General features: G+C 36.7%; 1 protein-coding gene across 4 annotated transcripts in view; it reads left to right on the top strand.

Annotated features, from left to right (window-relative positions):
• Nucleotides 1–13337, top strand: part of TAF4B (TATA-box binding protein associated factor 4b) — a 167856-nt gene that overhangs the window by 141644 nt on the left and 12875 nt on the right. Inside the window, exon 15 of one of the 4 annotated variants that reach the window (XM_058438535.1) lies at nt 6854–6918. The exons of the other annotated variants lie outside the window; for them this stretch is intronic. Coding sequence (XP_058294518.1) covers nt 6854–6907 — 54 coding nt within the window. The 3' untranslated portion in view covers nt 6908–6918. The remainder of the gene's footprint in view (nt 1–6853; nt 6919–13337) is intronic. 4 annotated transcript variants of the gene reach the window in all.

Genomic DNA, 13337 nt, shown 5'->3' with positions numbered 1-13337 from the left:
TATAGACACAGAAACAATGTTTTACCAGCTATCTGGTAACCCTTAGCCCAGTCAAGTTGGCACATAAAATTAACCATCGTAGCCATTTTCCCATACTGTTACGTATCCACTGATAGACCTTTAGAGTATTTTCATTTGTTTATTATAAATAATGAGCATCCTGTTTTATCTTCATGTAATCATTTGTTTTACAGGATTGATTTCTAGAAGTGGAACTTTTGGGTCCATGGATATGCACAAAATTTAATAGACACTCATAATGCTTACCAAAAGCATTCCAAAAGTTTCCACTGCTGATCGAGTGCCTATTTCTCCATTTTCTTGTTAGCAGTAGATATGATCAATCATTTAAAAATGTTTGTCACTGCAATTTTTTGTTTATTGCATCTCTACCATTCCTTTGTGCTCTCTTCAAAGGTCAAAGTTCTGTTTTTACATGGAAACATGGTGTAGAAGTGTTGAACAACCTCTAAAATACCCTATGTGAGAAATACTTAGATTATAAAACATTTAAGATCATTTAGGGATAGTTTTTTTTATAACTTAGAAATGTGTACATTTTCAAATAGAGAACCAGGTTGAATTCTTATGGATATTTAAATGATCTTAAGTAGGTGTGATTTTCTTTACCACATTTGCTAGTTTTAATCATTTGAGGATAGGGTTAGATTATAATTGAAATACTAAGCCTGAAATTATTTTGGAAAACCTAAAGGCTTAAAACCTTTGGGAGACAAACAGTATTTCTTAAAGGTAATTCTCTGTTTCTGGTTGCTGTTACAGGTGATTCTTCACTCTGAAAAGGTATATAAGTAATTTAACTAAAAGTCTATTCACATGAAAGGCCCAGCTTTAATTTGCATTTCCTTAAGGGGCACAAGTAGCAGTCACTCTTTACCTCCATTCTCTTCTACCAGCCTACAGGGGACCACAGTTTTCTGAAGGGTTCCTTATTTATTTATTATATCTGACTTATTAGATGTTTAAACAGATTTATTGTCATCTAACTCTTTTTATAAATATATAGATTAAGTAGAATTTAGAACATGCTGTTACCTTAGACAAAGCAGCTCCTTATATTTTAAGATTTTTTTTTTTTTTACATTCTGTTTTCACACTTCATGAACAAATCTGCCTTGCTGTTCATAAATGACCTAAACATAAATCTGAATTTTTAGTTTGGTCTTTAAAATTTTCCAGAGACTTAACAGTTGACTCTTTGTCAGCTATCTTTATGGACTTACTGTGAAATATGTTAAATTGCATATTATTGGCTTATCGTTTTTTCACAAGTCCCACATAAATGAGAGAGGCTGAAAACATATATTAACAAGAACAAGAAAGGAGAAGAATGGCAGTAAGGGTATTCAGTAGAATTGGAAAGTTGATTCAAACTAGTGATTAGAGGCATTCTTTCTGAGAAAAATAACTAGCCTAAGAGGAAAGAGGAAGCCTGAAATACTAATAGGTGCATTACTTTTAAATAACAACATATTGGCAAGGATCACCAGATATTTGAGGAAAAACCTTTACATGAAAGATAAAAGGGAGAACATGGAAGAAAAACGAGGCATGAAGCAGAAGGAAACTAAAAAAAAGGGGAAAGAAAGGAAATGGAATATTTTGCAACCGTTACACTAGACTAGAAGGCTATTTGAAAGAAAAGCAGTTGGGGAAAATGAAATACCCCTTTGGAAATGTGAGGTATACTGAAAGAAATAAGCAATGATAGAAGAGTTAGAAGTTAAAACTCAGGACTGCTCCAAGAAAGTTACATGTTTTTAAGACAAAGATGGTGTGCTGGACTTGTATTGTGTCAAACTAGCTAAGCTGGAACTGTTTCCGAGATTTCTTTTTTCTTTTGCATTCTTAGCAAGGATCATGAAGCATTTTGACTTTGAAAGGTAAATGTGAAACTGCAGCCATATTCTTTTGCTTAGAAGATCAGGGTGAGGACAACAGATGCTGTTGCAGCTCAAAGGTGTTGCTGGCATGGGCTGGCATAGGCATTGCCCAGCAGCTGGGCTCCTTAACTCCTCTTCTCTTTTGGCTCCTCTGAACCCTGGGCCAGACCTAGCACCAGATGCAGAGTTACAGCTGAACATGAACTGTTTAACTAGGTTAACAATTACACATGGCCAAATCTCTGGTAATGCCATATTTTGTGTCATTTCTAGTCTTCTCTGGTCAAATGCTAACTAATACAGGGCTTTATACCATTGGTAGTTGCAGAGGAGTAGCACCTTAAAAGATGGGTTCCTGAATTAGTTCTGGGTTTTCCAGAATTGGTTCTCTGGTCTAATCAGATCTAACAGCAATAATGGTCCTGTCTCTAGTGGTAAAAGGGACACTGGTGGTCCGTGGCATGCAGTGGCAAAACTTGTAGACAGTAGAAATTAAATGCCCTTAGAAGACAAGGCTTTGGGAGAACAAGTATTTATTACCACAGAACATTTTAGTGACAATAATAATGAGATAGATTGGTTCCTTCATAGTACACTGGAGAACTTAAGGAAGAAAAGGGCTGTAAATTCTGAGCTCAGAGTCCACATAAGGGAGTGAAATCATCTGTGATTGCCCTGAAAGAAATCCTTATCTCTTGTAGCCAAAGGCAGAGATTTCTGGACACCAAACCCAAAGTCTATTCCTGCAGGTGGCTGAATTACAGTGCAAATTGAATTTCCAATCCTGTAAGATCTCTTGGGTTAAAGTGTACAACATTTATTGGGAAAGAGTGGAAAATTAAAAATTGTATGAGAGATATGAGCAGATTCCGATGAAACTGGGTATCTTGAACTCCTCAGTTCTATTTCTATTGAACTGCCCTTGCCAGTCCTTCTACCCCTGGCTGTCTGAAGGAGGTTAGTTTCCTGTAGCACCTGTATTGGCTTCCCTTAAGGAAGTTGCCTTACATGGGACTACTGATCTTCCTCAGGACCTATCCTCACCACCTCTCATTGCTTCTATACCTATATCAGCCTCAAGTTCCAGCAGCCCCCAGAGAATGAGGTACGAAGCACCTGATTTTGCCTGCAGTTACCTGAGGGGATGGTGTGGGAATGAATCCTAAGGGTGTAGGTTCAGAGTAGAAGGAATATAAAGTTGGGTCAGGCTGAAGTTATTGATATGGACTCACCAGTAGAGATACTAGACAGAAGACATTAGATCAGAGAGAAGGCTAGGAGTAGCTCTAATAGTTAATTCAGTTGGTTGACTTAAAGCTTGATCAGAAGGTGGCCTGAAAGTGAAATTGAGATAGATTATAGAACTTTATTTGTATATTATAAATATTTGTATCCAAAGACTTGGGGAAATTGGGATGCTAGAGTGGATTTATCATGTAGGTCCTGATCACACATGTGGGTCCAGAGGATAGTCATTTTATCAAAGCTATGAGAAATTAGGAATTCTCAAAAAAGACCCAACTAAAATTCAGATTTATGTTTAGGTCATTTATGAATAAGTGAGGCAGATTTGTTCATGAAGCATGAACAAAACAGAATGTTAAAAAAAATCTTAAAATATAAGGAACTACTTCATCTAAAGTAACAGCATGCTCTAAATTCTACTGAATTGACATCATATTTATAAAAAAGTGTTAGATGACAATAAATCTGTTTAAACATTTAATAACTCAGATATAATAAGTAAATAAGGAACACTTCAGAAAACTGTGGTCCCCTGTAGCCCGGTAGAAGAGAATGGAGGTAAAGACCTGTGCCCCTAATTCTTACCATTTCCCTATTTCTCTATTCATGAGGGGAGCCTCACCACCCTTGAGGAGCTCTGTTGGCTATTTACTTTAAATTAGTAATGACAGGGGAACTGCTGACATCAAACTAGGCTCCTGGAATTCATTGGGAATGATAGGATCCCAGGTGGCAGAGGTAGGAGTGTCATTTAATTGCTAAAGACAAGGTGAATGTGGTTACTGTAATGGTCAGCAAAGTCAGTGCAATAATCAGAATAGTCTGAGCTGCAGAGATCTTTGATATTGTCTAGGTGATCATGGTATTCCCTAGAACGGAAATAGATGGGCAATCTATTTAGTCTTCCTTGATTTGTATAAACATATAAGCTCTAGGTCTGGTGAACAGATGGGTGACTTCGATGATCTCAATAAATAATTATACCCCACAACCAGTCCCCAGATTTAAGCCAGTTTACAGACCCCAAGACCTTTGAATGAAGGAAAAGCCAGGTCCTCTTGAGGAAAGACCCTGCCTCACAGTGAGAAATTCTGTGAATTTCTTTTTAGCCTTTCCTCAAAGGGCCAGCAGCCATTTGCCAGAGTGATTGTGCACTGGGGAAGGGGAAATAATTAGACACTTTAGGGATTGGTAGACACTGGGGCTCAATGTATAGGAAATCTAGGAGACCCAAAACACCATTGTTTTCCATTAGTTAATGGAGTTTTGGCATAGATCTGCCTCACAATGGACCCTGAACCCACAACATGGTTATTTCCACATTCCTGGAATGGAGAATTGGAATAGATAAACTCAGTAACTAACAGAGTTTCCACATTGGTTTCCTGACCCATGGAAGTGAGAGAAAGTAAAATGGAAGCCACTGGAATGGTGTCTACCTACCAAAATAGTAAACTGTTTCCTGGAGGAATTGCAGAGCCACCATAAAGGATTTGAAAAACGCAAGAGTGGTGATTCTTATTACATTCCCATTCACCTTGCCTATTTGGCTTTGGAGAGTGACAGTGGATTACTATAAACGTAATCAAGGTGATTTCAATTGCAGGTATTTTTTCCAGATGTGCTTTTGTTGCTGGAGCAAATCTATACAACCCCTGACTTTTGGTATGCAGATATTGATCTGGCATACACTTCTTTTCTGTATACCTATTAGTAAAGACCGTCAGAATCAGTTTACTTTTGGCTGGCAAGGTTTGCATTACACTCTTACTAACCTGAGTCAGGGCTATATTAAGTCTTATGATGTATCAAGTCTTATGCAAAGGACCTGGATAGCCTCTTCCTTCCACATATTTTGCCTATCTGTTATATTAATACCATGCTGATTGACCTGGTGATCAAAAAGTAACAACACCTCTTGACAGTTTAGTAAGGTGCGTGCATACCAGAGAGTGAGCAATGAGTCCCACAGAAATGTAGGGGCCTACTATCCTGGTGAACTTTCTAGGGTTTCAGTAGTTTGGAGCTTGTTGAGAAACCCTTTCCAAGGTAAGACAACTTGTGTCAGCCCCTCTCCCTTCCCAAAGAGAGAGACACGTTTGGATTTTAAAGGCAACATGCACCTCATTTAATCTGAAATGGGGATTGACCCCCTTTCTATGAGCCTTGCTCCACCTTATTGCCCTAGTCAGGAGCTCCAAAGCTTGCCCTCTTCTCTTAGATTTAGTGTGTAGATCTATCCTCCCACTTTCTTTTTGTTTTGTTTGTTTGTTTGTTTGTTTGTTTTTGAGACGGAGTCTCGCTCTGTCGCCCAGGCTGGAGTGCAGTGACGCAATCTCGGCTCACTGCAAGCTCTGCCTCTTGGGTTCACGCCATTCTCCTGCCTCAGCCTCTCCGAGTAGCGAGACTACAGGCACCCGCCACCACGCCTGGCTAATTTTTTGTACTTTTTAGTAGAGACGGGGTTTCACCGTGGTCTCGATCTCCTGACCTCGTGATCCGCCCGCCTCGGCCTCCCAAAGTGCTGAGATTACAAGCGTGAGCCACCGCGCCCAGCCCTATCCTCCCACTTTCTCTTAGTGTTTTATCTCTAGTGGGCTTTTCACTGTCAGCTCTTCCCAGTTCCCTTTCCTGTTATTGTCACTCATACCTTTTGATTCCTCAGACTGGTGATTTCTTTTAGCTCCTGCCTTCCTCTTTAATGTGAATTTTTAAATTTAAAATGTTTATATTAATCAAAATCAATATATGTATATTGTAGAAAATACAAAAAGAAATTAAAGGTTATCTCAAAAAATGTATTGCCCATTGCTTTCTTCTTAAAATGTTTACATTCCTACCAATGTTGCATGAAAGTGTTTATTAGCATCTCATCAATACTGGATATTATTATTTTAAAAAATAATCCATGATGGCATTTGTCATCTCTCAGTCTTTTGAATTGAATTGGTAATCTTCTTTCCATCCTTTAGGAGTTGTAATATACTTGTTGAGATGGCATTTGTATTCATTCATTTATTCATTCCTCCCTCCCTCCCTCTGTTCACCCAGTGTTACTAAGTACAGTGGCTAGGTTTCAGTTTGCTTGGAATTTAGTAGTCCAAAAAGTTAGCTTTCTTTATCATAGCAGTGCTGGATTTATGCCGCTATGGCCTTTTCTGCCTTACCACAAAACATGATTAGGGATGTACGAGGGGAGCCCATAATGCACCTTGTTATCATGGTGGCCATGATAGCCAGCCATAGATACTTGTTAAACTGAAAATTATCAGTTTATTATTAGCAAAATGTTGAGCTCACAGAATTTAAGATTCCCATGTCTTTTTCTCAAGTATTTTTAGTGTTGCATTCCACTGTGCCATTAAGTATTCCAGTTACTGTTCTTCCCAGGGCAAATTGTGTGTTGATGGTGTTTTATATGTAATATTTGAGGCTTTACATGGTATTTTTTTCTTCATATCACTTTATAGTTAGCCTAATCATGAGCTTATGCTAAGAAATTTTTTTTTAAAAGGCTGTCCAGCTTTAAGATAATTTCTGTGAGTTTTCAGGCTCCCAGGAAACAGTTTTTGAAACACTCCCCTGCCTGCTTCTTCTATAATTTAGAGTACTATTACTCTCCTTAAGTTGTAGTATACTCATAGGACCAGTTATATTGTTATTATTCCATAACGTTGTACCTGTCTCTTTCTGCCTTTATGCAGCTATTTGGTTTACACTTCAGTGACTATGAGAAGCATGAATTGCCTGTTATGTAGGATTGCCTATAGTAAGTATCAGTCAGGTCTTAGAGGGTTTTCCAAAGTGATCGATGAGTGTTGATTAACAACAAACCAATGTTTATTGGAACAGTGGTTGGTAACTCCATTACCTTTTCATAGTTTAAATGATGGTTAATTTCTCTGTGAAATTTGTCCCAGTTAGATGTTCAGATTTTCAATTAACGTTATCCACAATACCGAGTTTACATGAAAAACAGTGAATCTGCTTAGGTTTACCTTATAATGATATTTAGTGTACCCTATTTAGCTTCTGTTTATGTATGCATTTTTCTCAAGAATTCCATGGAATATTGAAGGAAAGTAAACATAGGTTGATTTTGAAGTGTTTATTTGAACTTGTTTTGGCTTATCAGGTGTGTGCCAACTTTTTTCATCGATATATAATTTATGTACATAAATTCACTTTTGTAAAGTGTCCAGTCCAGCTTTTTTTAGTATATTCAGAAGACTGTGTAATCATCCCCACTATTTAATCCCAGAACATTTTCATTACCCTACAAAGAAATAGCTTGTTTATTTAGCCATTAGCAGTCATCCTCTCAGTTCCTGACAACCACTAATCTACTTTTCTGTCTGTAAGGATTCAGCTATTCTAGGCATTCATATAAACGGAATCATAGAACATGGGGCCTTTTGTGTCTGGCTTCTTTCACTTAGCATAATGTTTTCATGGTCTGCCTGTATTGTAGCATGTATCAGTACTTCATTCTTGTTTTTGATTGAATAATGTTCCATTGTATGAATATGCATTTTGTTCATTCATCAGCTGAAGGACATTTGGTTGTTTATACTTTTTGCTATTATAAGTAATGCTGCTATGTACATTCATATATAACTTCTTAGGTGGTCATATATTTTCATTTCTCTTGGGTATATCCCTAAGAGTAGAATGTCTGGGTCATATGGTGACTATGTTTGATGTTTTTGGGAACTGCCAAACTGCTTTCCATAGCAACTGCATGATTTGACTTTTCCATCCACAATTCACAAGGGTTCCACTTTCTCCACATCCTTGCCAACACTTGTTATTGCCTTTTAAAAATTTTATTATTGCCATTCTAATGTGTGTAGAAGTAGTATCTCATTGTGGTTTTACTTTGCATTTTCCTGAAGACTAATGATGTTCAGCATCTTTTCATGTGCTTGTAGACCATTTGTACATCGACTTTCTAGAAATAAGTTCAATTTATCATTTTTTTCTTTGGTTACTTGTATTTAGTTGTCATATCCAAAAAAACCATTGCTTAATCCAGTGTCACAATAATTTATATCTGTTTTCTTCTAGGAGTTTTATAGTTTTAGCTCTTACATTTACATCTTTGATCCATTTTGAGTTAATTTTTGTATATGGTGTGAGGTAGGGGCCCAAATTCATTCTTTTGCGTGTGGCTATCCAGTTGTCCAGGCATCATTTTTTGAAAACATTATTCTTTCCCCATTGCATGATCTCAACAGCCTTGTCAAAACTCAGTTGATAGTAGATATATAGAATTATTTCTAGGCTCTCGATTCTATTTCATCAATCTATGTATCCTTACACCAGTACCACACTGTCTTGATTACTATAACTTTGTAGTAAGTTTTGAAATTGGGAAGTGTGAGTCTATTTGTTTCCAAGATCATTTTGGCTATTATGGGTCCTTTATATTTTCATGTGTATTTTAGGACCAGCTTGTTAATTTCAACCAAAAAAAAAAAAAAAAGTAGACGGTATTTTGATAGGAATTGCATTGAATATATATAGACAAATTTGGGTAGTATTGCCAACTCAGCAATATTAAATGGTCTTTTCATTGATATTCCTCAGTTTCTTTCAACAATATTTATAGTTTTTAGTGAACAAGTCTTGTACCACTAGTTAAATTTTTTCCTAAATATTTTATTCTTTTTGATGCTGTTGTACATAGCGTTGGTTTCTTAATTTTATTTTTGGATTGTGCATTGTCAGTGTATAGAACTGTGTAGTTTTGAACATTGATTTTTTTTTATCCTGCAGCCTTGCTGAACTCGTTTATTAGTTCTAAAAAATTTTTTGTGAGTTTCTTGGGATTTTCTGTATACAAGATCATGTCATCTGCAAATAGTGGTAGTTGTATTTCTTTCACTTCTGGATGCCTTGTTATTTCATTTTCTTGCCTAATTGTCCTGGCTAGAACCTCCAGTACTAGTTGAGTAGAAATGGTGGAGCAGACATCGTTTTTTATTTCAGAATTTAGGGGAAAAGAGTTCAGTCTTTCACCAGTAAGTGTGATGTTAGCAATGGGTTTCTCATAGATGCTTTTTTTTTTCTTTTTTTAAGGTTGAGGAGGTTTCCCTTCTTTCTTTTTTTTTTTTGAGACAGAGTCTTGCTCTGTTGCCCAGGCTGGAGTGCCGTGGCGCAATCTTGGCTCACTGCAACCTCCACCTCCTGGATTCAAGCAATTCTCCTGCCTCAGCCTCCTGAGTAGCTGGGATTACAGGCGCATGCCACCAAACCTGGCTCATTTTTGTATTTTTGGTAGAGACGGGGTTTCACCATGTTGGTCAGGCTGGTCTCAAACTCCTGACCTCGTGATCCACCCGCCTCGGCCTCCCAAAGTGCTGGGATTACAGGCGTGAGCCACCACACCCGGCCAGTTTCCCTTCTATATTTATGGTTTGTTTAGTCTTTTTATCACGAAAGAGTGTTAGATTTTTTCAAATGCTTTTTCTACCTCTTTTGAGATGATTGTCCTTTTTTTTCCCCTTTATCTAAAGAAGGTGTATTACATTGATTGATTTTTATGTATTGAACCCACTTTATATTCCTGGGATAAATCCCACTTGGTTATTGGTGTATAGCACTTTTTATATACTGTTAGTTTCTGCTTGCTAGTATTTCATTGAGGAGTTTTGCATCCATGTTCATAAGGAATAATGGTCTGCAGTGGTTTTTTCATGATGTCTTTAGCTTGTTTAGGTATCAGAGTAATGCCATTCTTGGAGAATGGATTAGAAAGTGTTCCCTCCTCTCCTATTTTTTAGAAGAGTTTGTGAAGTATTCGTGTTAATTCTTCTGTAAATGTTTGATAGATTTCAATAGTGAAGCCATCTGCTCTTCTTTGGGAAAACTTTATTGATTGTGATTCAATCTCTTCCTCTAGGATCGTGTGCCAGTTTAATTCATCTTCTGCTTCTTAGCACTAGCCATGTATGTGATCTGGTATCCTTTTTTATTCTTTGTTCCTCAGTGTTCCTTCTTAACTCTGCATATATGAGTAGATGCTAGAAGCCTAGCAAACCTTGTCATTAAATGGTTATGTTGTGTTTTGATTGCAACAAGTTTAAATATTAAAACTGTAAAGTAGATTAATTAGTATCTGCTTGCTTTAACTTTGAATGTGTTATTCAAAGAGATTTAGTTGTTTGCTACTACTCTTCTGGCACAAAGAACACCATGGGAATACCCAGGTGTTTTGTTGTTGTTTTGTTGTTTTAACCCAGTATTATACGTAAATGGGCCATTCACCAGGTCTGTTCATGACAGTTCATCTTCTGGATTTATTACTTCTCTCAGTAGTTTGCTAATGTTATTGTGTGTTACAGTTTGTTGCTGTTGACATGCTTTCAGTGGTTGTATTTGGCTTCCCTCATTAGGGATTTCAACAAAATCAGTTATTCTTCATCCTCCCAAACTAGTATTACATATAGCAAATAAAAGTATGTACATTTGTCCTTGGAAGTTAAGTAAGTAAAGGTAATTGTTAGTTAAATTATTAGTTTTGGAAATAAAATGGCAAGCTAGATTAAGTCTAGTAATTAGATGTTTTTTAAAATGCTGCTTATATGTGTTTTTGACCATTAGCTTATAGACTGTTCTCAACTGTACTCCTATGGAGTGTTTGGAAATGTGTGAAGTGGTGGTGTTTTGACACAGTGATTCAGTGAAGGGTGGGGTGGGTTGTGTGCTGTTGGCATTTTGTGGCTTGGGGCCAGCGATACTAAACATTGCACAGCGTGAGGGGGCAAATTCACTTAATTTAGCTTACCCAGAATTCTAATAATATCCCCATTGAGAAACACTGATACATAAATTTCTCAAGCATTTCAGTAATATTTATAATATTGAGTTACCATACTCTAGGATCTTGTAGTATCTTTCAGGTAACTTTTAAAATTTACAAACATCTTTTCACATAAGTGTTGGAGTAAACATTTCTTTTTTTTTTTTTTTTTTTTTTTGAGATGGAGTCTCGCTCTGTCGCCCAGGCTGGAGTGCAGTGGCGCAATCTCGGCTCACTGCAAGCTCCGCCTCCCGGGTTCACGCCATTCTCCTGCCTCAGCCTCTCCGAGTAGCTGGGACTACAGGCGCCCGCCACCACGCCCGGCTAATTTTTTGTATTTTTAGTAGAGACGGGGTTTCACCGTGGTCTCGATCTCCTGACCTCGTGATCCGCCCGCCTCGGCCTCCCAAAGTGCTGGGATTACAAGCGTGAGCCACCGCGCCCGGCCGGAGTAAACATTTCTGTAGCTATCATAATGTTTGTGGATGTAGAATTCCAGCTTGACAAACTTCTCATACTTCTGTACCAAGGTACACCAGATCATAGGAAAGAGTAACCATGTTCCTTTGGGGAAGTCTTCAGGAAGGGTTGACTTTGAAATCTCAATTTTAAGTTAAAAATTTACATTAACTTTGCGTTTGCTTTTCAGATTGAGGTATAATTTATATACAATAGAATGTATTGGTTTTAATTGTAACCACTATCCCAGATCAAGATATAAAACATTTCTATGATCCCCAGAAAGTTCTATTATGTCTTTTACCACCTCCAACCCCCTCTGCAATTACTGATCTAATTTCTGTTACCATAGCTTAATCTTTCCTGTTTTAAAACTTTGTAGAATTGGAAACCATATGATAATGTAGTCTTTTTTCTGAATTATTTCACTCATAATGTTTTTGAGATTTATTCACATTATACATATCAGTAGTACATTCTTTTTAGTGCTGAGTTGTCTTCTGTTGTATAAATATTCCATAATTTGTTTATTCAGTGTTACTGGACTGTTTTCAATATTTGGCTAGTATGGATAAAGGTGCTTTACCCATATAAAGCTACATTCTTGTAAAAGTCATTTTGTGGCCTATGTTTTCATTCCTCTTTGTTAAATAGGAGTACTACTGTTGGATCATAGGATAGGTGTATATTTAATCTTAAGAGACTCTAAACTTTTTCAGATGGTTGTACCATTTCATACTCCCTTTAGCAATGTACTTTTATTTTCATAATGGTGCCTTTTGGAGGAGCAGAAGGTTTTAATTTTGACAAAGTCCAATTTATCATTGTCTTCTTTTATAATTAGTACTTGCTGTATCCTAAAAAAATCTTTGCGTACCCCATGTTGTGAAGATTTACCCTGTGTTTTCCTAGAAGCTTTATAGTTTTAACTTTTATGTTATAGGTCTTTGATCTATCTTGATTTAATATTTGTGTCTGCTGTGAAGTGGGGGTTGAAAGTTTATTTTTTCACATACAGGTATCCTGTTAGTCTACCCCGTTTATTAAAAAAGGCTTTCCCCATTGCATCACCTTATAGCTTATGTTGAAAATCAATTAACTATATATGTGGACATATCTATACACATACTCTACTTGTTTATTTTTCTCTATTTATGCCATACTACAATCTCTCTTGATTACTGTAACAGTTTAGAAATCAGATAGTGTGAGTGTTCCAGCTTTGTCCTTTTTTAAAACAAGGTTATTTTGGCTATTCTGTGTTGTGTCCTTTGTATCTTCATATGAATTTTTAGAATCATCTTGTCATTCTTACAAAAATGTCTAGGTATTCTTTATTAGGATGGCATTGAATCTATAGATCAATTTGCAGAGAATTTACATCTTAGCAATATTGAGGCTTCCAATATTGTTCCATTTACTTCTGTCATCTTTATCTCAATGTTTTAGTTTTCCAAGTACAAGTCTTTGACATCTTTTATCCAGTTATACATAGGTATAATTTTTTGATGCTATTGAAAGTATATTTTAAAGTTATATACTTTCCAATTGTTTGTTGCTAACATATCAAAGTAAAGCTGATTTTGACATCGATCTTGTGTCCTCCACTCTACTAAATTCGCTTAATTGTTCTAGAGGTTTTTTTGGAATAAATGTCTTAGGATTTGCTAAGCAAATCATGCTGTCCACAAATAAAAATAAGAGTACTTCTTCCTTTCCAGTCTTTATGCTTTTTCTTTTCTTTTCTTGCCTTAGAGCACTGGCTAACATCCCCATTACTATGTTTAATAGAAGTGGTGAGAGCAGACATGCATGCCTTATTCCTGATCTTAGAGGGAAAACATCTAATATTTTACTCTCAATATGACATTAGCTATAGGTTTTACATACAGGAAATTTCTTTTCTTCCTAGCTGACTGAAAGCT

The sequence above is a fragment of the Hylobates moloch genome, unplaced genomic scaffold, assembly GCF_009828535.3.
Source record: "Hylobates moloch isolate HMO894 unplaced genomic scaffold, HMol_V3 SCAFFOLD_5, whole genome shotgun sequence".
NCBI lineage: Eukaryota > Metazoa > Chordata > Mammalia > Primates > Hylobatidae > Hylobates > Hylobates moloch.
Note: the sequence above shows the minus strand (reverse complement) of the source record. Positions and strands in the feature narration are given on the sequence as shown.